This window comes from Podarcis tiliguerta (assembly GCF_965153285.1).
Source record: "Podarcis tiliguerta genome assembly, chromosome: 13".
Lineage (NCBI taxonomy): Eukaryota > Metazoa > Chordata > Lepidosauria > Squamata > Lacertidae > Podarcis > Podarcis tiliguerta.
Window position 1 is genome coordinate 15,468,981 of NC_139546.1, and position 25,092 is coordinate 15,494,072.

Here is a 25,092-nt window from a genome sequence, read left to right on the forward strand (position 1 = left end):
TCAGGAGCATTGTTTGCCCTTACTGCTATTTCACACCTTCCAGAGCTGAGCCAAGGCTTTCAAAACAGATTCTGGGCTTGGGGCCTAGTAGGGCCCGGCTTAAGTTAACCGCTAGAGATTTAAAGTTGTGGTCCACTGTGTCCCCCTCTCCTTTTGCAGCTCGTTGATTCACGTGGTGCATGTCTCTCTCTTTCTCTTTCTGTGTGTCTCTGCCCCCGCCCTCCTTCTCTCCCTCCCACAGTCCAAACTGGCTTTGCAGAAGCACCTTACGAAGACCTTGGCTGCACGGTTCCTGCCGGGCCCCCTCACCCCAGCCACCATGTGTGCTCTCCCCAGCCCGCTAACGCTCCGACCAGCTGCCGCTACCCTCTTCCAAGCTCCCATCTTTGGACCAGCGCTTTTCCGAACCCCCCCAGGCCCTGTGCGAGCGGCTACAGGCCCTATCGTCTTTGCCCCCTACTAGAGAACTTTGGCACGGTTTTTTTGGTTCATTTAGTTAACCAATGTGGGGAAGATCAGGGGAGAAGCAGCACAGGGAAAGGAGGGCATCTTAATCAGGCTGTACTCTGAGCAGAGGCAAACCAGAAACCTTCCACTGCTTTAAGCGCCAATCTTTTCATCTCCGTTTCCGCCTATGTCATTGTTTCGATTACACATTGGGGAAAGAGAGTATTCCCCTCTGTCCGCCTGTGTTGTCCTCCCTCTTAGTTTCAGGCAGGCCTGCGATGCGCCAGGTTTTCAGGCATTGGTTGATCTACCTAGAAGCACAACCCACCTTATCCAGGTGAGCAGGTGGAGCTTGTCAAGAACATTTGGTTCATTAGAAATCTGGACATCTGGAGGTGCCATTTTACACAGGGTTACTGCGATCCAGGAGCCGTGTGAGATTCAGTGTCTGGGGTTTGCTGGGTGGTGGATAACTGAGGTCCAAAGAGGATGTGATGTGGGATTGGAACTACTCACCTTTTCAACAAGCAAATGTGGGGGGAGGCCAGGTTTAGATTGGGGGGGCTCTCCCCGCATGCTGTAGCCCTGATCCAGTTCACTTCCTGCCCCCCCCCCCGCTTTTTCAAAATAAAGAAGACATAAGGAGTTCCTGTCACAGAACCTTAACACCATGTCTGCTTGGTCCTAAGACTCTGGCATGTAGGTGAATGCCAGTATTTCTCCCTTTAAAGAGAGGTACTAGAATACCCCTGTACTACTGAAGGGATTGAGCTAGTTTGTTGAGTAGAAACATTAGAGGGAAAATGAGGGTATGCACAAAAGGAGTATTTCTCATACAAACAAAATTAGTTACACACACAGACACACAGAGATTACAGATTAAACCCTCCCCACCATCTCAAGCCTTAATGTTTAATGTCAGGTGGCAAAAATATTTTTTTTTAAAAAAAAGTTTTCAAAATGACCAAATGGTTTTCAGATTAGGAACTGAAAAGCCCAGATTTTGGTTTCTTCTTGGGTTCATGTGTGTGTTTAAAAAAGAGAGAGAGAGAATGTGAAGGAGTATTGCATCGGTTTTAGGTGCAAAATGAGCCAGAACTTTGGGGTTTTTTTTTCATTTTTTGGAACAGTATTTTTATCCACAGCTTTGGAAAGTGAATAGGATTTAGATGTGCTTTGGAAAAGGAGTATCCAAGAGCCAGGAGTTCTCAGCTATTAGGACCACTCATACTTTACATGACACTTGTGTTTTTTCACACATGCAACAGTGTCTGGTGTCTTGAGAGTTGCAGCATGTGAAGGGAAGGTTATGTTCTTTAAACACGTAGTGAACGTACACCAGGAAGTCATGAGTGTCCCATCACGTGTCCATGAGTGTTTAGAGATGTTAGATTCCTCTTTAATGTTTTACATATTCATGTCTGTGCAGTATGGATCATCCCCCAAAGTAGGGTTCAGTTGGACACTACTGGTTGGGGAAGGAGGTTTGTGTGAAATAGGAACGTCAGGGAGCATTTTCAATAGATCTTGCTGGTGTTGTCTGTGTGTTGGTGGATACCCAGGTTTCGGCTTTTGGTTGCAGAGTTCAGAAGATAAAAGGCTGCTCTTGGGAACAGCTTACCAAGAACCAGTTCCGATGTAACGCTTTTGCATCTATCACAGATCTTGCAGCTTATTCCTAGAACACACTGTGAGCTGAAGTCAGATCCCTGGATACTTCAGGTTCACTCTAAACATCAGCCACTGAGTTCCTAGAATCAAAAGGCTAGAATTAATTGTAAACTACTGTCCTTTCTCCTATGCTGCAAGATAGGATGGGATCGTCCTTCTGCTTTCCCCTGCTCTTTACCGCTGAATCGGAGCAAACATCAGTTGGGTTAGAGCGGGTTTTCCTGGGGAAAGCAGCGGCACAAATGGAAAACCAAGTTTTCTAGGACAAGTGAAGTGTGGATGAGCCTGCTGTCAGCCTGCACAATCCACGCCACAGACTGGAATAATAATAATAATAATAATAATAATAATAATAATAATAATAATAATAATAATTTATTTGTACCCCGCCCATCTGGCTGGCAAGTGCCTTCAAAGCACAAAGCTCTCTGTTCCTTTAGCAAGGGAAGCGGACTGCATGCTGGAAGGAAAATAATAGGAGAGCCCTCCGTCATCAATGGCTGCTTGCACACCTTACACTGAAAGCACATAGCTGGGGAGTGATTCGCTTTGGTTGCTTACCAACTACCGCACTTCTGCGCCCAACAACGGAAACAGGAGGTGAATTGGTAAAATGCCCCGCCACCTGGCAGGAAAATACAAACGACCAGTTTACCAAGTGGTGACAGGTGCACCCCATTGACATTACCCCTGGGTGAACTAAAATGCAAGGACATGCACACTATCAGAAGTTATTACTAAATTTGCCAGACAATTGTGTATTGAAGAGAGAGTGCCCTAAAACCTAATAGCCACTTCCTCCCCTTTGATTGTCTTAGGGCTTGGTGCATCAGCAGACCAAAGTGGTACTTCTGCCACAAACGGACAGGTGCATCAAGAGAGGGTTCCAGGAGTCCTACCCACCTGGTCCTCCTTCTGTGTCCAAACCTAAACCTACCTTGCCACTCCATCCTGTGCCCTTCTCAGCCAAGTGGTAGAGCCCCACAGCTGCTTCCCTCCCTGAATGCCCCCTGTCCTTTCTCAGTTCTGCAAGCTGTCACACAGCGGTCTTTTCCAGCCCTGCCACTTGAGCTCCTCTAATTGGAGGTGGCAGAAACTCAACTTGGGACGTTGTACTCACCGGGCATGTGCTCTGCCACCACTTAAGCAGTGGCCCCGCTCCATCAAGTGTTGAGCGGTTCTCCTGGCTACAATTCTGAGAAGTCTCTTCTTTGCTTGGGGCACCACAGATTCTAAAGACTGGGGGTGCCAACACTGAAGGGAAACAGCAAGTGCAGATGATCCTGGGCTTCAGTGTTGGGTACAAACATCTCAAAGGAATCTGGACTGGCTTCTGCTGGGATTCCGAAGAGTTGGCTGTACAAGGTTATGCAAAGCAGTGGCATTTCTTTGCGGCCAGGTGTGGTGGTATTCTACGATACGATACGATATGATGTCTTTATTGTCATTGTCCCTTGCAGAACAATGAAATTTAAAAACTACATAAATCTACATAAAAACTACATAAAACTACATAAAAACTACATAAAACATTCAAAAACCCCTTAAAAACTCTAAAACCCCATTTTAAAATACACTATACTACAGAGACCCCTTATGCTGCGTTTAGAACCAGAATTGCATTTCAGAGGTTTTCATTGCAGAGGTTTTCAACCTTTTGGGGTCCACAGCTCCCTTGAACAACTAAATTCTTTCTGCGGCACCCCTGTGGGGGCTCAGGAGCCTAGTTATGCCACCCCTTGCCTGCAGAGCCGGCAGCCCTTCGCCCCTTTTCAAATACCATTGAATGTTCCCTTAGCTTCTTCTCTGCTCCCCTCTCCTTGAATCCTCTGGGCAGCCACAGCTGTCGCCCCTGGTCTCTGAACTGCCTCCCCTCTGAACTGCCTCCCCACCTCCCCTTCTCAAAGAGAAGTGCCTCCTCGCACTGCCCCACAGGGGCCTGAGGAGCAGTGGCGTAGCGTGGGTTGTCAGCACCCGGGGCAAGGCAAGTGATTTGCACCCCCTAACCCGTGGATTTGTACCCCCTAACCCTAACCCCCAGATGTTGCGCCCGGTGCGGCCGGCCCCCCCTGCACCCCCCATGCTACGCCACTGCTGAGGAGCACCCCCTGGCCATCCCCAGAGGCACCATTTGCCTGGGGAGCTTATAGCCAGGGCTGCTGCAATAAATAGCTGTGCAAGCCTTTGGGAGGCAGAGACGTGAGAAGGCATCAGAGGAGGGAGGCAAGGACAGAGGCCAGTGTTGCCCGCGGCACCCCTGACCATCATTCAAGGCACCCCAGGGTGCCACGGCACACTGGTTGAAAACCACTGTTCTACTGTGTTTAAGAGAGCTGTCAACAGACTTTAGTCTTATAAACCCAATAACTTGAGGGCACTCCTGTATGCAAACGTATACCCAGCAGCTGTCCCTCAAGGATAATTATGGACCCTACTGGAATAAAAACAGCAAGGTTGCTGGCCATAATGAAGCAACGAGCCATTCTCATCTATGCAAAAATACTAATGAAGCGGCTCGGTTCTTCTTGGGTTTCTTTGCCTGTTTCTGGTTCCTGTACTGTGCTTGTTTCTACTGTATGACAAGGAGGGAGCCCATAGCGCACGCACACACACACAAACACACACACACACACACACACAGCACCATAGTTTCCTTGCTGCAGTTTCCTTGTTGCAGCTTTGAAATGTACCTTCCTGTCCCAGGGGACACTAAAACCCATTTCCATTTATGGCAGACAACATCAAAAATGTAAAATAGGTTCGTTCAAGGAATCAGGACAGGTTAGCCCTACTCCAAAAGTAGTTGCAGTTGCTATAACAAGCATATTTAAAGTCTCAGGGTGTAGATCTCACGGGTTCCTTTATGCTTCAGAGAATGCACACAAAATGACATTTCTCTCCATTTGTGTGGCTTTTCAAACATGAGCTTTTGCCGTTTCCCAAGCCAGTAGATGAAGCTCAGCGGGCAGCCTGCCATCTGACAAGAAGAAGCAAGCCAGTCTGATTTGTCTCCCACTTCGGTGGCATTTTGAGAGGGGGCTCTCCAGTTTCAAGAGAGACTAGATCTAGACGCATCAAAGAAACGTTTCAGTTAAGCACATTGCAAACTTTGTATGAGAAATCGTGTTGGCCAAAACGGCCCTCTGGTGTCACAGTGTTAGAAGGCATAAACAACATATATAAAGCGTTTTTTTCTTTGCCAGTGTAGCTGAGTCCTGGGGATGAGGACAGATATAATTTTGGTAGAGGGCAGGGGCCAATCTGTAAGCATCTTCACTATGTTCAAGACAAGTGCAAGTCTTTCTCTCCAGTGCCAAGTTGGGGGGGGGGGGATAGTTCTGCAAGCACACTTTGGATTATGCCAATTGGCTAGTGCCTGTGACTTCACCAAGGCACACACTCCAACCTCCAGATCAGGCCTTGTCCACACTTCCACTTGTCCACTGCCTAGAAAGCAAGGGTCTGAGCAGCTTTCCGCTTGACCTGTGCTTTGCTCCATTCATTTCCCTTTCTCCTTTGCTCCATTCATTTCCCAGGGAAATCTCACTCATTAGGAGTGCCAACATCTCTGATGAAGTCAGGTGTGAGGCAGGAGGGCACGGTTTGGGGAAAACGGACTCATAAGCCAAATTGGAACCTGTGCTATACCTAGTTAGGCCTGTAGAGATTCCCCCACACCTCCGTTAGAAGGCAGAGAAAGGACAGGTTTGGTGATAAGAGAGCTAGCAGATTATGCGAGAAAGCAGGGAGAACTGCATTCAGGACTGGGGGGTGGCTTGTTACAAGCCCTAGAAAGTTTTAAGAGCCATGACAGGTACACACTTTAACCTCATTTGGGGATTGAGTCTGTCTTGGTGCTAAACTGGACAGGGCACTTCTAGTTTGCACACTTCTGGAGAGGAGCTGGTACTCTGGGAGTTGGAGCTGGTGATGAGAATATCACCGCTGAGAACAGATCCCCTTGGCCTCCAACCCTCTAGCAATTAGCAGACTCTGCAAACAGACTTATGGGTGTGGGTACTATTTTTACAGTACCCACCTGCCCCTTAACTGCAATCACAGCGAGTTTGCCGTAAGAAATGTGTTTTTATTTCGTCCATTTGCCGTTATTTTTGCTTCCTGCGGTAGACCTGTAGTCTTGCTTTGTTTAGGCAATGTTAAAACCACAGCAAAGTCATGAGATTCGAACCCTCTGCCCACCAAGGAAGAACGCCACCTTCACCCCATGGCTCTACATTGCCCATACAAAGAGAATGGGCCTGATTTGATTAAGGAGAAGGAAACTCACGTGTAGAACGAGAGGGTCTCCTACCTAAACTTGGACGGTGTTCACAAACTATGTTTCTGTAGCATGATACTCTCAAAATGGATTGAAAACACAACCCCCAGCTACCGCCCAGCATTCTTGATTTCCTGTTGCATCTTCTTCCGTTTCTGTTGGATGTTACCAATGCCTTTCTGTTGTAGGGTCCCCTGAATGTTTACTTTTCTGTAAGGTTCTCAGTTTTAACTGATGCCAACCCACTAGCTTGTCCACTGGGCTCCCCTCTGCTTTTCTTTCTAAGTCGAGGCACTCCAAAGATAACGCCCATCGCTCATGTCTCTTTCCCTGTGTTATTCTCAGTCCTCCTGATATCTGGCCTATCACTGTGCTTTCTGTTCCAGGTTTTACAACGGTGCATCACTGTGCTTCCCTTTCTGGAGATACAAAGTAGGTTAAGATACTTTACTGGGCCAACCTAGGGCTGCTTCACTCTTTGCATCTGTAATGTGCACAACAGAAAATACGTTGCAGGTACCTATATTTTTGAAAAACGATGTGGACATGTAAGAGACACATATTTTAAACAGTGTGTATACACACCAGGGAGCCGCAGTTGGCGTTAGCTTCCCACTGTCTCTCTCTCCACACACTGGCTCACAAGGTGTGAAGACATCCCTAGGTTGGCATAGGAGTATGGAAACTTTTTGAGTTTCAAGCAATTCCTTATCGGGCAAGATAGAGAGCATGCAAATTACCAATAGGTGAAATGCTTGCATTCCTGATAACGGGCTATTTATTTACAAGCTAGAAAAATCTGCATTGCCCATACTGGGCTGTTTGTAAAGCTACATTCCAAAAATGGCTGGAGAAATGTACACCTAGCAACACACATCTCACCAAGCGGTCAGCATTTGCAAAATAGAGCATTGGAGCTATAATAGTAGCGAGCAAGAGATCTCTGCTCTTTAAACCACTTCCTTCCCTTTCTCTCCCTGAAAAAGTGTTCTTTTTCAGAAAAAGTGTTCTAGGTTCATCTTCGGTCTGTGTGGTTCTAGGTTCATCTCCAGTCTATGTGGTTCCAGGTTCATCTCCATTCTGTGCGGTTCTAGGTTCATCTTCATTCTCTGTGGTTCTAGGTTCATCAACATGCTTCCCATCCTCATGGTTCAGAATTGTCCTATAACAGCTCAATTGCTGTGCCTCTCTTTCTGAGTAGTCCTACCTAGGCTTGCCAACTGGTTGTCCCTATGGCTGTGCTTCCTTTCCTCCCCTTCGGAAATCTTCCTGCCCATGCCCGGTGGTTTGTTTCTCCCGCCTTCGCTCTTCGTTGCCCTGCTCACAATGGTAGGTCTGGGGAAATGTAGGGAGCTACGTGCCAAGCGCTGGGCGCACTTCGAATCCCAGCGGTGCTGCCTGCAGCTTCATTCGCTACCTTAATATTTCGCGTAAAGCCATAAGACCTTCTGACCAGACTCTCGGCCTAAAGGCAGCTGCCCTCCGCTGCCCACTCCGGCGCTGGTGTTTCGAAACACTCGGCACTTTAACCCCGTTGAAGCCATTCCTTCTGCTAATAATAATATAGCAAGAGGCTGCTTTAGGAACACAATGTGGACGCTTTCTTCCGTCGCCCCTTTTTTCCTTTGTATCCAAAGCATTAATGCCTTTGAACATAGCATATAATGTACTCCAGGTAGTAGGTAGGGCGCCTAGGCCATAGCTCTCAGTAGTGTGTGTGCCCCCACCCTACCCAAAAATGTAAATTTTTCTTCTTTAAAAAAAAAAAAAAAGGAGTGATACGTAACCATGTTTGATCCTTAAAAAAACAAAAAAGTGAAAGGAAAACCCAACACAAATGTAGGGACTTGGGCCAGTACGTTGTTCCCCCCACTCCACCCTCTGATGGTTCAATGTATATTTTTGATGTACTATATATAAATATAAATATATAAAAATGTTGAGATTTAAGTAAAAAAAAATATTTTGATAACCATTGCTCTACTGTGTTACTTGGTCAATAAATGGAACACAGGTGAATGAAGAACAACTCTCGGCTCATTGGTTTGTTGTCGGATGATGGGACAGAGAGCGTCTCAGGCAAGACCAGCTGGACTGGCATAGCGTGATCTGCAGCCACCTCAAAAAAGTGTCCGGAGCCTTTTGAATCCCTTCAGCAGACTTTCATGTATCCATTGCGAGTTTGCGTTGCCTGTTGGCGTTGGAATTTGCAACCCGTTTTCTCTCTGGCTCTGCGGCAGATTGAAGCAGCATTGTAAAATGGGTAGAGTGAGCTGGGGTCTAAGGTCTACACAAACTGGTCTACACAAGTCAGCAAAATGGGGCTGTAAATCTGGACTGCACCACGTCAAATTGCAGCTGGGTGGAATCTCTTCCCCTATACAAAAGAAATATACGTCTGGATATGGAAAACGGCATCTAGGATGAGGGGTTCAATTCTAGGTTTAACCCTTATATTGGGGGGGGGGATCTGCTCCTGCAGAGAGTTGCTGAACTACAATTCTCAGATGCCACCCCTACTCCACATCTGTAGTGTGTGTGTGTGTGTTTAAATTTCTAATGTTACAAATCTAGCAAAAAGTAGAAGGGAGTGCCCATGATGGTCTCAAATCCTCTGTAGCCTTCAGTGCATCTCTGAGCTCAGCTGCTTGTCCAGATTCTACCATTCTTGAACAGGAACAAAGTGCCAGGGCTGCTCATTGGTTGCAGATTTATTTATTCTTGGGTGGCCAATTATATTTTGCAAAACCAGTTGGTTTACATATATTTGCATATTGCCCAAATAAACATGCAGCCTAACTATCACCTCGGTGGAAGACACCAGTTTTCCGTGTGCAGGAAGAAAGCGCAATAACCTAAAACTTTTATTAATAAAAGAAGTAATAATATATTCTGCATTCCTCATAATAGTTTTACACACCAGAGCTAAAAGGATTCCAATACACTTATTAGCTGTTATCATAACCAGCGATCTCTGGACGACTATTATACCTTCGTTCTTGATCCCAACTAAGTAGTGATCTTTCCTTGGACATCGCTTGGTGGAGTTTACTTCCAAGTAAGTATGTATAGAATTGCAGTCTTAATTTGATGCCAGCTGTCTAAGAAATTGCTTATAACTGTTCCTAAACCAGATTGGGAAAGCAGGGTCACTGTGTTTGGAAAAGCTATTCATGAGATGTCCAAAATCAAACCCATCTCATGTACTGGAGTGTTTTCAAATATATATACAATCATAGAATTGTAGAGTTGGAAGGGACCCTGAGGATCATCTGTGCAGGAATATGCAGCTGCCCCATACAGGGATCAAACCTGTGGCCTTGGCATTATGAGCACCACATTCTACCCAACTGAGCAATCTATTTAACCAAAATCGGCTTTCCTAAAGCGTTAAATCCCATTCCTGGGATGACACTTTCCCCATACGTCTGTTTGTTTGTTTGCTGAATTTATATACTGCCCTATACCCGTAGGTCTCAGGGCGGTTCACAGAATGAAATCAAAATATAAAACCACAAAATATATAATCAAAATAAAAACAACCCAATAACTCCCTCCCCCCAAAAAGCACATTTTAAATGGGCATTGGATGTCAATCAAATCAAAGAAAGGTCCGGTTAAAAAGGAACGTTTTTGCCTGGCGCCTAAAGATTTATAATGAAGGCACCAGGCAAACTTCCCTGGGGAGAGCATTCCACAGGAAGGGAGCCACTGCAGAGAAGGCCCCGTTCTCGTGACCTCTCGAGGAGGAGGCACAAGAAGAAGGTCCTCAGAAGATGATCTCAGGATCCGGGTCGGTTCATATGGAAAGAGGCGGTCCTTGAGCTATTGCGGTCCTGAGCCGTTTTAAGGCTTTATAGGTCAAAACCACCACTCTGAATTGGGCCTGGAAACTAATCGTTAGGAAGTGCAGTCACACCAGGATCAGCCTTGAACTTAAGGCATTTCACTGTTTGCTTTTCTTCCATCTGCAATTACTCAGCATTCTCTTCTCAATAAACAAATACAGCCTTTCTGCAGATATTTCCTGCTAGCCCAGAAGTCTGGGAGATAACAGATTAGCTTGGCCATGAGCTTGCTCCCATGTTGAACAGCACATTCCACTGTCCTCATTCCCCCCATAGCCTTGCAGCTTCACCCTATAGCATTCACCCTCCCTTGGTGGGCAGGAGGAGAAGGAAGGGAAGGGAACTGAATTAGGGTCACCACTGAAATGGGGTCGGTCAAAGAAGACTCCCCTCTCTGCTGCTCATGCTGCTCTTCGGGACCCAAATCAAAAGCAAAAATTTGGTACCCTTAACACAGGTTTCCAAGGCTAATATCAAAGCCGCTTGGAAAACAAGAATGGCTCCAAACATGGTTGAATATTCAACCATGGCTGGGTACACATTACCACTTCCTCGGACTCCAGTGGCACTTCCACCATTCGTGTCTGAAGCCAAATACACGTTAGCCGCAATCCATCTGTATCCTGTAGTTTCTTGAAAAATACTGCCGTGTGGTGTTTCCCCCTCATCTCAAACCAACGCCCACCCCACTGGAAACATAAGCTGAGGTGTGTACACTTGTGAAAGCCACTGCGCATTCAGATGGCAACTTCACTGAATGGGATACTTTGCTTTGGATGCAGGAAAACAGATGCGGTAACATGCCTCAGGTTAAGACATCCCCACCCTCTCTCTGTAAAAATGCGGACTTGAATCTCAGTGAGGAGAAAGCAATCTCACTGGGCTTTAAGCCACCAATGTGCCCCTAACCTGTGACAGCAACCAGGCTGCTCTCTTTTTATCGCACAACACACCTGTTGGCACTTGACTCAGGCATGTGCTGTCAGCTTCAGACATTTTTTCCCCATTCAAGTCAAAAGTGGCGTCCACTGTGTACTTGTGGTGTTCTCCTTTTTTAAAAAAAGAGGGGGGGGGGACATGCAAAGACGGGAAGGAAAGAAGTGGCTCATCAGGTATCTGCTACTGGGTGTTCCCTTTTCACATTGGCTCAAGGTAAGGACATGCGCATGCAGGTCCACGAGATACAGTGGGCAGAGCACCCGAGTCACCCGTCCACGGAGCCACTGCTTTTGTTCTTGCGGCTGAGCGGAAAGGCGGACTTGCTCTGCGGCTGCGTCATCTTGCTGGCAAGGTAGACAAAGGGCTCGATGAGGGTCCGGCGGTCGGCGACGGAGATTTCCCACAGCTTCACTTTCTCGGCCTTGGCCCAGTGCTGCACTGCGTCGTGGTCCACACGTCTCTGCTCCTGCAAGTCGCACTTGTTGCCTAAGACCACGATGGTGACCTATCGCAAACGGAACAAAACGACAAGTTGGCGTGAAACAAACGAGAAATGCACAGATCTGCACGTAAGCAAGGCTGGTGGGCCCTTCCTCCGTCACCAGATTAAGGAAGCAGGATAGAGGGGCAACCAGTTACGGGCGAGTTTCATTCTTGTATAGCCAGTGTGGTATAGTTGTTAAAGAGTGTTGGACTAGGACAGGGGTCAGCAAACTTTTTCAGCAGGGGGCCGGTCCACTGTTCCTCAGACCTTGTGGGGAGCCGGACTATGGGGGGGGGTGAACGAATTCCTATGCCCCACAAATAACCCAGAGATGCATTTTAAATAAAAGGACACATTCTACTCATGTAAAAACACGCTGATTCCCGGACCATCAGCGGGCCGAATTTAGAAGGCGCTTGGGCCAGATCTGGCCCCTGGGCCTTAGTTTGCCCACCCATGGGCTAGGACCTGGGAGACCGGGGTTCAAATCTCCTTTGGCCATGAAGCTTGCTGGGTAACCTTGGGCCAATCACTGCCTCTCAGCCTAACCAGCCTCACAGGGTTATGGGGATTAAATGAGGAGGAAGAGAATTGTGTATTATTATTATTATTATTATTATTATTATTATTATTTATACCCCGCCCACGCTGGGTGGCTCCCAACAGCATATTAAAAACACGATAAAACATCAAACCTTAAAAACTTCCCTAAACAGGACTGCATTCTAAATGTCAGATAGTTGCTTATTTCCTTGACGTCTGATGGGAGGGCATTCCACAGGGCGGGCGCCACTACTGAGAAGGCCCTCTGCCTGGTTTCCAACCTCACTTCTCGCAGTGAGGGAACCGCCAGAAGGCTGTTGGCATTGGACCTTAGTGTCCAGGCTGAATGATGGAGGTGGAGACGCTCCTTCAGGTATACTGGGCCATGTACACTACTTTGAACTCCTTGGAGAAAAGGTGGGGCATAAAGGCAAAAACGAAATAATTTCCTTTATCAATAGTTTGGTCGGGCTCAAAAGCCAAGGGGAGGGAGGCAGTTTCTCCACTTGAGTACTGGTGTTTATGGTAGCAGCTGTGCCTTGAAGCTCTGAAGTTGGTGGGAACGACTCCCAGGGACCTGAGTCAGTGAGCAGGACTGGAAGCCTGGGGTTGTGACGCAGGAAAGAGTCCGACTGTTTTGTTGCTTGTTCAGCAATAGCAACCTAACCTTCCCCTGTCAGGAAAGTACAAGATGTGCTCTCAGCTCATGGGACATGATAGCTAGACCTAGCTCAGGGTCAGCCCGAGGTTTTAGTGGCTTTTCTTCGTCAATTTGGTGTCGTGGGGAGAATACACCCTCTCCTCTAGCTACACCCTTTCCCCCTTTGGCCTTTCTCCTAAAAGCATTATTTATGAATGCTCATAGCAAGATGACTCTAGAGCAAAGTGTCCCAAACTCTGTCTCCAGCTTGGTTTTTTTGGGACTACAGTTCCCATCATCCCTGACCACTGGTCCTGCTAGCAAGCGAAGATGGGAGTTGTAGTCCAAAATCAGCTGGAGACACAGGTTTGGGAAACCCTGCTCTAGAGTAAAACAGGGTTTAAGGAAATTATGACGAGCTAAACAGAGGTTAAAAATACCCCATGTGCAAGTCACCAGAAAAAGTTTCTTTTAATGCCCTTTTACAATCAATCATAAATAACCCTTCAAAACTCTTGTTGCCTTTGGTGCCAAGTAGGTTTAAGTACACCTTAAGAGACACGGGTGGCGCTGTGGTCTAAACCACTGAATCTCTTGCGCTTGCCGATCGGAGAGTCGGTGGTTCAATCCCCACAACATTTACCGTACTGTTTTTTACTGCTGTTCATATTTCTAACCCTACTTGGAAATTTATTAGTTTATTGTATCTCTTTAAATCCTCCCCCAAAACTCCCACTCTTCCCATATCATTCTCTCATCTTGGACCCTTATTCTCACTGTCATAGTTGCAAGTTCCACATATTTAATCAAGCAATATCGCCATTGTTCTTTGGTTGGGAGTTTTTTGCCCTTCCGTTTTTGAGCATATAATATTCTAACCGCTAGCAGTGAGAAGCCATTTTTAAATGTCCCCTGGGGCAGAAGTGAGAGTCCCCACAGAACACCAAATGAAGAAGATTTTTAGTGGAACGGACGCTCATGAGAGGTGGTGAACTCTTCCTCCTCAAAGGTTTTTAAACAGAAGTTGGACGACCCTCTGTCATATATGATTTAGGTGAGATTTCTGCACTAGATGACTATTGGGGTCCCTTTCAGCTGTACAATTCTATGATTCTTAAGCTGAATTCTTCTACCGGACTGCCATTCACTCGTGTGATTTGATTACAAGTTTTACAGTGCATAAGGATTTCTTAAGAGCTAAAATGTCAAAACTCAAAATAAGAGGGCAAATACTGTCTATTTTGCAGAGTGGGTGGGTGAGGGGGTGAGGAAACACCAGTATTTTTTGCCCTTTTAGCTACTGCTTACAAGCTAACAATACAGGCTCTGCTGGCTATTACATGTAATTATTACACATTTTTCTCTGGCAATTGCATTCAAATCAGTTCAAGGTTTCATCATGTTTTTCAAAAGGCACTGTGGCTAAAAGTTTTTTGATGCAAGTTTAAAAGTGCTTATTGGTTTTTCCCTCACGTGTTAGTTTATGGCCCTCAAACACAGCTGTTATTGTTTTTGCAGGCCTTGACCCAAATATTCCCAAAGCTTGCCCGACCTGAGAGACTAGCCAGACCTGAGCCCCAGAGTGCATTCTTCGCTCCTCTCCTCAGCAACAGTCCTCATGTTTTTCCATGACTCACTTTAAATCGAGCCGCGACCTTGTAGCGGGAACTGACCCGTCAGTTGAAGACAGGCCCTCTACAGCATGCAAGAGAATCTGTGGCATCTCTTCCACACCGTATAGTTAAAGCACATGACCTCTCATGCCCCTCGCAGAGCTATAATTACAGAACTCTTAACAAATTACTGTTCCCAGGATCCTTTGGGGGGACGTCACATGCTTGAAATATGCTTTTAATCATGAGTAGGCAAACTAAGACCCAATCGCCGTCTAAATCCGGCCTGTGGACGGTCCGGGAATCAGCGTGTTTTTACATGAGTAGAATGTGTCCTTTTATTTAAAATGCATCTCTGGGTTTTTTGTGAGGCCTGCCTGGTGTTTTTACATGAATAGAATGTGTGCTTTTGTTTAAAATGCATCTCTGGGTTATTTGTAAAGGTAAAGGTAAAGGGACCCCTGACCATTTGGTCCAGTCGTGGCCGACTCTGGGGTTGTAGCACTCATCTCGCTTTATTGGCCGAGGGAGCTGGCGTACAGCTTCCGGGTCATGTGGCCAGCACGAGTAAGCCGCTTCTGGCGAACCAGAGCAGCGCACGGAAACGTCGTTTACCTTCCCGCTGGAGCGGTACCTATTTATCTACTTGCACTTCATGCTTTCAAACTGCTAGGTTGGCAGGAGCAGGGACCGAGCAACAGGAGCTCACCCTGTCACGGGGATTCGAACCGCCAACCTTCTGATCAGCAAGTCCTAGGCTCTGTGGTTTAACCCACAGCGCTACCCGCCTCCCTGGGTTATTTGTAGGGCATAGGAATTCATTCATTTCCCCGCTCCCCAAAAAATATAGTCCGGCTCCCCACAAGGTCTGAGGGACAGTGGACTGGCCCCCTGCTGGAAAAGTTTGCTGACCTCTGCTTTAAATGTATGATGTACAGGCAAGCGCACTTGAGATTGAAGGGGCCAGGGCCGTGTGACGTAAGCACGCCATGTGCACACTTCATGGTGCGTACTGACATGTCATGGCTTATGCGCACGGCGCAAGCACGTCCCACAGAGTGTGAATGCATGGCTGCTGTGGAATTTTGAGGCAGCCTGGTCCCCTCCTTGAAAATTGTGGGGGAGCCTTGCCCTCCCCTAGATTGCGCCCCATGACCATGTGATGCTAATCTGTAAAGCGTTGGAGGAAAGAAAGTTCAAAAACTCAGGTGGCCTCTGTGGCCTGGAGTGCCTTCCATCAACTTTGGCTGGTGGCCCAGCTACGCCCCTACCTGGACAGGGATAGACTAACTACTGTTGCCTATGCTCTATGTAATCTCAAGTTTAGATTACTGCAATGTGTTATACGTAGGGCTGCCTCTGAAGACGGTTCAGAAACTTCAGCTAGTGCAGAATTCAGTGGCCAGGTTGCTCACCGGAACAAGATGGTTTGAGCATATTACACTGATCCTGGTCCAACAGCACTGGCTACTGATTAGTTTCCAGGCCCAATTCAAAGTGCTAGTTTTGACCTATAAAGCCTTAAACGACTCAGGACCGCAATACCTCAAGGACCACCTCTTTCCATATGAACCTACCTAGACCCTGAGATCATCTTCCGAGGCCCTCCTTTGTGTGCCGCCTCCTCGAGAGGTGCGGAGGGTGGCAACACGAGAACAGGGCCTTCTCTGCAGTGGCTCCCCATCTGTGGAATGCTCTCCCCAAGGCGCCTTCATTATACACCTTTAGGCGCCAGGCAAAAACATTCCTTTTTAACCAGGCCTTTGGTTGATCTGATTGACATCCTATACCCTTTTAAAATGTGGCTCTTTTTTGTGGGGGGAGGGTTATTGGATTATTGTTTTCCTTTTGATTTTATATATTGTGATCTTTTCTGTGAACCGCCCTGAGACCTCCGGGTACAGTGGTGCCTCGGGTTACGAACACCTCGGGTAACAAACACTTCGGGTTGCAGACTCCGCTAACCTGGAAGTAGTACCTCAGGTTAAGAACTCTGCCCCAGGATGAAAAAAGAAATCATGCGGCGGCAGCAGCGGGAGGCCCCCCATTAGCTAAAGTGGTACCTCGGGTTAAGAACGGTTTCAGGTTAAGAACGGACCTCCGGAACGAATTAAGTTCGTAACCAGAGGTACCACAGTATATAAATTCAATAAATAAATAAATAATAAAAGCCAGAGATCTCTAGACCAGGAGTGGCAACGTTATGGCCTCTGTTATCCCACAGCACTGACCATCTTGAATGGGGCTGATGGGAGTCTGGAGGTCTGGGAGTCTGCATCTGGAGGGCCACAGGTTGCCCACCTCCCACTTGAGGACCCCCACACACACACCTTTCGGTGTAAACGCACCAACCTCCTTTTTATCCTTGCTCTTGTCTATCTCCTTCTTCAGAACCTCCACCCTCTTGAAGGACTCCTTGCTGTCAATGCTGTAAACCAGCACGTATCCATCGGTGCAGGAGAAACAGTGCTTGGGCAATTCCAGCCCATCCCTCAAGCCTCGGGTGTCGTAGAAGCGCACCAGCTCCCGAACCCCCCGGTCCGTCTCGATGGAGCCCACGTAAATGTCCTCTTGGGTTTCGATCATCTCTGAACCTGCACACAGCCAACGGGACAGAGGGCAGCCATTACTGGACATGCAGAAATTATTGGGAGTGTTTTCTCAGAAGGAGTCGTTCTCTCCATACTCGCAGCAGCCAGGGGCAGTGCTTTTGTCAGGCCAACCAGAACAAAATAACACGCAAGCTCTTCAGTTCTCCAGAACTCTTCCATCAGGTAAACTAGGAGTTCTGGAGAACTCATAATCTCGTGTGATATTTTGGCAGCTGGCCTAACAAACTTAGTACTCTACTATGGATTTAGGGTTTTATTTACAAATTGAAAATATCATACACATGTTCACAAAATAATGTGTAATTAGCGTATTTTTCCGTGTATAAGACGTAAATTTTTTAATCAAAAAATTAGGTTTAAAATTGGGGCTCGCCTTATACACGGGTAGTGCTGAGGGGTGTTTTCTTAATTTGGAGTCCCCCAAAATAGGGGGCGTCTTATACATAGGGGTGTCTTATACACGGAGAAATACGGCATACACAATATTTACCTTATGCTTTGCATAATTTTAAAAATACATATAAATAATGTAATTCGTTTAAATACAGTTATTTGCACCCTGCGAAGCTTAAAGATGAGCGAGAAGAGCCTATTCATATCTAATTGGGAACTTTTCCTCTTTTATAGCAACTTATAATTATTCCAATTCTAGGAACCCCACGTCCTTTCTTCACATACCAACTTACTAAATTCCACCTGGTCATTATTTCCATACAATGCTCCTTTCTTTATTTTTTCTTATGGGCCAACACCGTTACCTTTACTTTGTACAGTAGCTAGAGAATCTTTTGCTAACTCCCCGCCCACCCAAAAAAGCAAATGTCTCTGCAGTTGCTATCAGCATTTGGAAGAAATATTCCATTAGTGCCTGTGAATAATTTCCTCCAAATGCAAATCTCAGTTCTAGAAGAGGAATGTTCCATATGGAAAAAGTTACATTCTCTCTCCACTCCTGATCTGGTAACTACCAGCCCTACTAAGCTGATGGAATTTGCCTTTAAAAACAAAACAGGCAAAGATGCATTTAATGTCATATTCAGTTTGGCCCTAAATAACTGCAGCATAGTGTCATTGGTGCATCTCTACGCCAGGAAAAAGCTGCGCCTGTTGGATTTCTGCCTGCCATGCAGCTGTTAAACACAATTGGACCTGTGCTGGGGGCAAGGAGAACCAACTCTTGGTCTGACTGATTGCCATACTTTGTGTCAGGGACCAGGGCTGTGTCCACACTCCGATTTGCCCTGCATCGGGTCTGTTCCCACCACTGCTTTGGAAAGCAGTGCAAAAAATATGTTATACACTATCCATAAAGGTAAAGTAAAGGGACCTCTGACCATTAGGTCCAGTCGTGACCGACTCTGGGGTTGCGGCGCTCATCTCGCTTTATTGGCCGAGGAAGCCGGCGTACAGGCTCCGGGTCATGTGGCCAGCATGACTAAGCCGCTTCTGGCGAACCAGAGCAGCGCATGGAAACGCTGTTTACTTTCCCGCCAGAGCGGTACCTACTTATCTACTTGCACTTTGACGTGCTTTCGAACTGTTAGGTTGGCAGGAGCAGGGACCGAGCAATGGGAGCTCATCCTGTCGCGGGGATTCGAACCGCCAACCTTCTGATCTGCAAGTCCTAGGCTCTGTGGTTTAACCCACAGCGCCACCCACGTCCATACATGTTCTCTAATTTCTTAGGAAATACTGCATTTTTGTGTGTTTCCCCCTCAAACCAGCTCCAACCCGAATTGAGAAAAAGAACGACCTAGGGCTTATCCACACTTACAGTGGTATCTCGGGTTAAGTACTTAATTCGTTCTGGAGGTCCATTCTTAACCTGAAGCTGTACTTAACCTGAAGCACCACTTTAGCTAATGGGGCCTCCTGCTGCCACCGTGCCGCCAGAGCATGATTTCTGTTCTCATCCTGAAGCAAAGTTCTTAACCCAAGGTACTATTTCTGGGTTAGTGGAGTCTGTAACCTGAAGCATATGTAACCTGAAGCGTATGTAACCCGAGGTACCACTGTACTTTTTGCCCTGCTCTTTCCAGGCAGAAGTCTGTGATTTAAAGATCCGTCTCCAAGCACCCAGGTTTATTTTGCTCCAAGCATTCCTTGCGAAAACCGCTCTTTAAAGCTGAATCGGAGCAAATGTCAGTTTGGGTTTTCTGCGGATCGCTGTTTCCTCTGATTGAGCTTTAAAGAGTGAGTTTTTGTGGGGGAAGCTCTGCAGCAAACAGGAAAAGAAAGGGTGCTCAGACACAGAGCTTTTAATTGCGAACCATGCCTGGAAAGATTGGAGGAAAAGTAAATGTGGATAAGCCCCTAGCTGCCCTTTAAGTCAGTAACTTGGGAAGACAGGCGAACTAATGCCAGTGTACTGAAGAAGCAAAGATCACCAGTGTTGAAGCAACGATTCTTCAACATCAACTTCGTTGGACTGGTCATGTTGTGCGGATGCCTGATGATCGTCTTCCAAAGCAACTACTCTATTCCGAACTTAAAAATGGAAAGCGTAATGCTGGTGGTCAACAAAAGAGGTTTAAAGACTGCCTCAAGGCAAATCTTTAAAAATGTAGTATAAACACGAACAATTGGGAAACACTTGCCTGCGAGAGCTCCAACTGGAGAACAGCCTTTACCAAAGGTGTCGGGGGCTTTGAAGACGCTTAAACGCAGGGCGCAAGGGAGAAACGTGCTAAGAGGAAGGCACGCTTGGAAAATCCACACCGTGATCAACTCCTGCCCGGATACCAATGTCCCCACTGCGGAAGGACGTGTGGATCCAGAATTGGCCTCCACAGTCACTTACGGACCCACTGTTAAAACCGTGTTTATGGAAGACAATCTTACTCGGCTACGAGTGATCGCCAAAGAAGAAGAAGAATGCAGCCTGAGTGCAATTGCTATGTGGCCCAAGGTTACTGTCTTCTGCAGTATTTGGTTTGCCACATATTCACGACTGGTTGAGACAGATTTGCCTGTTGTGTAAGACTCCAAAGCTGCCTCACCTGTCTGCAGCTTTCCTGCCAGCAGCACTCAACTTCTTCCACATTTTTCTTGACACTCTGCCTCTGCATTTTTTTTGTCTCCAGAATTCAGTTTTGTCAGCCGACCAGCCTTTCGGCCCTTTACCCACCCTCAGTATAGACTCCAGGATTTTTTGGGGGGTGGGGGTGGGGATGGGCGCTCTCAACAACAGTATCCTTTGTGGGGGCCCTTAACCTGAAAGAGGTGGGGTTTGCAAACTGAGCATGATCTTGTGCTGCATTTGATCTTCTTAGGTGCTCTCTACAAAGTGGAAATGGTAATACAGTCATACCTCAGGTTACAGACACTTCAGGTTGCACGTTTTCGGGTTACGGATGCACTGAAACCCGGAAGTACCGGAACGGATTACTTCCGGGTTTCGGCACTCGCACATGCACAGAAATGCTAAATTGCACTTTGCGCATGCGCAGAAGACCAAACCGCAAACCGCGCGCGCGCAGACGCGGCGCTGCGGGTTGTGAACGCTGCGGGTTGTGAACGTGCCTCCTGCACGGATCACATTTGCAACCTGAGCGTCCACTGTAATGCTAGGGTAATGAGCCCTCTGCTGGCCTTGGGCCCCTGGCAAACACCCAACCGTCTGTGTTCTCCTGCCTGCCTAACTAACACCACATCAAATTCCCCCTCTCCCTGGGTCCCGTGTAACCCAGTCAAACTGAACTTCCACTTTGCTCACGATTCTGCACTGCATGTTAACTTTCTAGGGGCTATATATTTAATTCTTCAAGCTGCATCGCCAGGCAGTGTGCAAAGAATCAAAAATAATTATTAACCCCCTACAAACAAAACAGAGTGAACGGCACTTAAAGAACTAACCAGCTGAGCTGTGGGTCAGACAGAAGAGTGGGATTCTGCACCCTCTCCAGAAGACCCGCCAATGAGAGAGAGAGGGACATTCATTCTGGAGCTGCAGAGTAACTGATAGAAACACTTTACTTACTGCTACAATCTTTTTGTGAATCGGGGCCTGAGAAGAACATTGGAGCTGAGGCCAGGGGGTGGTAAAACAGGTGACAATCCCCAATTAACATGGCACCCATGCTAGGATAGTTTCTCCCTGGCCACTTAGAATCACTCCCAATGATGGGCAGGATATACATAAGCAAGCAACAGACTCTCTTTAATTTTTGCAATGGCTCTGTACAGTAAATTAGCCTTTAAAAATGGTTTAGGCTTGAACAAGCAGGATAGTCATACCCTCCAACATTTCTCTGATGAAAATGGGAAAATGGGACGTATTATTATTATTATTATTATTATTATTATTACCCCACCATCTCTGGGTGGTGTCCAACATATATAAAAACATAATTAAACTTTAAACAAAAACTTCCCTATACAGGGCTGCCTTCAGGTGTCTTCTAAAGGCTGTATAGTTCCTTATCTCCATACCCTCCAACATTTCTCCAGTGAAAACAGGGACATCCTACCATACCCTCCAATATTTCTCTGATGAAAATAGGGACGTCCTAAGGAAACGCAGGACATTCCGGGATCAACTCAGAAACCGGAACGCCTTCTGTAAATCCAGGACTGTCCCCAGAAAATAGGGACACTTGGAGGGGGTCTGAATTATTCTTAAGCACCAGTTTAGGCCTGAACAAGCAAGGCTATTGAGTTGTGCCCAGCTGAACGCCAACACTCACCGACCACATGGTTCCCATAGAGGAGCTGCTCCAGGATAGAGGTCTTCCCCACGAAGGCTTGGCCACATACTACCACTTTGCAGCTCTTCCCCATCTTCTGGTCGGTGGGGGGAGAGGAAGAATGCAAGAAGCTGCAAATGGAAGGCATGCGGTGAAAACATACATACGCATACAAACACCCACACATCTCTGTGTGGGCGCAGGAGCAAAGGAAGCACCAAAGGACATCGGTCTGTCTAGTTCCCTATCGTCTATGCGGACTGACAAGAGCTTTCCAAGGTTTAAGGCAGGAGTCTGTCCCCAGCCATACCAAGAGGAGCCGGGGTCTGAACCTGGAACCTACTGCATGCAAACACTCTGTCGCTGAGCTATGTGCCTGAGGCTGTTTTTTGGAGTTTCAGGGAGGGACTTCCAGCAGAACAGCCAGGCTGCCTGGAGCCCAGGTTTGCACCAGCAAATTGGGGGAAAGGGCGTGAGCAGGAATGCAAGCAGCCCTAAAAGGATCAGTCGTCAGGGGGAAAACACACTGCAAGGTCCAGCAGTCTTGCTTTCGACTGACCCTGTCAGGAGCTCTAGAAACTTAACTCCAGCTCGGCGAATCTGATTCACACATTTTATTATTTGAGGAATGTATTGTTCCAATGCTGCAATGTATCAAATGTTACCCTGCAATCTGATTTGATCATGTCCATGCATTTCTTTTTTTTAAAAAAATTATTATTATTAAACAGTTTCAACATAATAATAATAAATAATAATAAATTTTATTTATATCCCGCCCTCCCCAGCCGAAGCCGGGCACAGGGCGGCTAACAACACTAAAATAGTGCAACATTATAAAAACCTTATAAAAAATTAATTAAAATCAAAATTGATGGCAACCATAAACTAAAGTTTTGTAAAGATTGCCAAAGGAGGGAGTAATAATAATATCAATTTATCAATCCAGGCATTCAATTACATCATTTTTTCCCTTCCCCTTCCCCTCCCCCATCCCTCCCTCTCCCTCCCACCCAGGACTTCCCTCAGCTCCCCTCTCTGGTTTCTTTGCACATATTATTCTCTGCATAATATAAAATTGTACATATCCTTGCCTTGTCTATCATATATTCGACTAATAAATTTGTGGATGTTTATTCAAAACCTGCTAAGGAGTCCAAGTCATGCGTTTCTTGCCTATTTCAAGCACTGCGCAGAAAAGAAAAATTTTCATTGTTGTTGCAAAAAGGTCGCTATTTTCATCTTGCATACATTTTCTACGTCACATAGAAGTGTCAAAGTTCACTAGACTTTTGCCCCACTATTCCTAATTCTTTTTACTCCATGCCCGGCCGAGGATCTTGCCTCGAAGTAGGCTCTAATTCACAAAAGGTTATGCCAACAACGAACACAATCCTCTTCAAGGCACTGCCAGACTCTTTTCCTCGTATGTCATACAGGTATGCTAACCAGAAAGCCTGGACTGGTGGCTGTTCCCTGTTGGGCCTGTGCACAGGTCTGCTGTCACATAAATGAGTGGCATAAACCCTTGGTATGACGTGAGCATGCAATTCCACACTGATTATGCTTTTCTAAATGGTGCGTCCTGTTTTGAGAGCTTCATCTGAGAAAGTTTGGCTGATCCTGCCCAGCTGATCAGTGCACACCTGCATGGGGCTATATAGACTTACCTTCCCAAGGCGCTTGCCCCTTTGTTTCGTTACTTTCTGCCTTCAGCTTCAGCCGGGAGAGGAACTGAGGGCCAACAAGTCAGCAGAGCTAGGAGAAGTGGCAGAAAGAGAAGGATGCAGCCCACAGCTCCATCTAGGGTTGCATGTGAAATGTTGCTTTGCTATGCTCTGCAATTGCCAAGGGCACTTCAGATGCAGAACACTTAAGACAGCAGCATAAATGCACAGTGCAGAAGAGTTGCACAGTGCACAGTGTGCGTTTCTGTGGGATGGGGGGAAATGGTGGAATACCACAACAGAAAGAATGGTTATGCACTGTGGTCACACTTTTTTCACAATTAACTTACGAATTCTCTGCCACAAGGTGGATAGCCACTGGCTGCTTTCCCCTGGGAAAACCTGCTGTTAATAATAATAATAATAATAATAATAATATTTATTTATATCCCACCCTCCCCAGCCGAAGCCAGGCTCAGAGCGGCTAACAACAATAAAAGTAACACAGCGTTCTAAAATCAATTCATTTTAAAATCAATTCAAAATCAAATCAATGGCAACCATTGGGCTAGAGTTCTCTGAGGATTACCAAAGGAGGGGAAGGCCTGGTGGAAGGCCCTGCGGAAAGATGTCAAGTCCCACAGGGCCCTAGTCTCTTGTGACAGAGCGTTCCACCAGATCCGAGCCACTGATGGGAGTTGGATTGGATTTACCACTGAATGGTGAACAAGAATGGTGGGGTCACCTAAAAACCTCTTGGACCCATGCTTTCTAGGTACAGCACAAGAGGAAGTGTGGGGGAGCCCTAAGATTAGTGGAGAAGGATAGGTTTATTAACAACCATTAGCCATAAAAAGCCACCATTAGTCATGCTAGCTAAAGGAAAATCTCGTGTTCTAAAGCTATATAGCAGGGATGAAGAACCTGCAGACCACCACTTTTTTGGACTACAGCTCCCATAATCCCTGACCATTGACCATGCTGGTTGCGGCTGATGGGAGTTGGAATCCAACAGCATCTGGACAGGTCACAGGTTCCGATTAAAGCTTTGAGTGGACCAGATGTTGGAAATGAGGACTATAGGAAAGTTATCACTGTCATATCCTTCTGTTGTTTCTCTCAGGGTGATCAAATGTATTTATGTAAAATGTTAGTTATGTTTTTACATAGGTTTTTCTTCTTTAAAGCGATGAATCCAGCTGTGTTCAATGAAGCTCCTTCCTAAACAGGCAAAAATAAGGACTGAGGGAACCCAGTACCAGCAACGAGCCCCAGGCCAGCCTCAGATTTTGGTTTTTTCTTGTTTAAATTGTCCTTTTATTGATTTTGTTAAATTCAAAACAAAACAAAAAATATTTGCACAGATTTACAAACTTGGTTGCATGTGAACATACAGAAGTAAAGTAAAACAGTTGCAACAATTATCATTTTTTACTTGTGGACTGACATGAGAGAGAACGAATGCCAGAGCATCATACGATGTACAACATCGTGACAACAACAACAACAACAATAATAATAATACACAACCCATCTGGTTGGGTTGCCCCAGCCACTCTGGCCGTCTCCCAAGACGCATAAAAACATAATAAAACGTCAAACATTAAAAACTTCCGGATGCAGATCAGATTTGGATTGGTGAGCACGGGCAAATAATAATTATC

General features: G+C 46.4%; 2 protein-coding genes across 12 annotated transcripts in view; one reads left to right on the top strand and one right to left on the bottom strand.

Annotated features, from left to right (window-relative positions):
- Positions 1-2,453, top strand: part of ZNF385C (zinc finger protein 385C) — a 164,414-nt gene extending 161,961 nt beyond the window's left edge. For all 11 annotated transcript variants that reach the window (XM_083407755.1, XM_083407759.1, XM_083407756.1 and 8 more), the window contains one exon: positions 242-2,453. In XM_083407755.1, coding sequence (XP_083263881.1) covers positions 242-463 — 222 coding nt within the window. In that variant the 3' untranslated portion in view covers positions 464-2,453. The remainder of the gene's footprint in view (positions 1-241) is intronic.
- A 6,643-nt stretch (positions 2,454-9,096) lies between these two features.
- On the bottom strand, positions 9,097-24,443 carry NKIRAS2 (NFKB inhibitor interacting Ras like 2). The gene is made up of 4 exons (XM_083408050.1): positions 23,432-24,443; positions 21,762-21,892; positions 16,817-17,058; positions 9,097-11,689 (listed from the first exon to the last, which is right to left on the bottom strand). Exons 2-4 carry the CDS (start codon positions 21,853-21,855, stop codon positions 11,450-11,452), a joined length of 576 nt encoding a protein of 191 aa, XP_083264176.1. The 5' UTR covers positions 21,856-21,892; positions 23,432-24,443; the 3' UTR covers positions 9,097-11,449.
- Positions 24,444-25,092: the final 649 nt, after the last annotated feature.

Bases quoted from the DNA above. Each gene is read 5' to 3' on its own strand.
- NKIRAS2 (XM_083408050.1), bottom strand. From the start codon at position 21,855: ATGGGGAAGAGCTGCAAAGTGGTAGTATGTGGCCAAGCCTTCGTGGGG. The intron at 17,059-21,761 runs GTGAGTGTTGGC...GGCTGTGTGCAG, and splicing joins CTATGGGAACCATGTGGTCG to GTTCAGAGATGATCGAAACC. The intron at 11,690-16,816 runs GTTGGTGCGTTT...CGTTTGCGATAG, and splicing joins AGAGCAAGGATAAAAAGGAG to GTCACCATCGTGGTCTTAGG.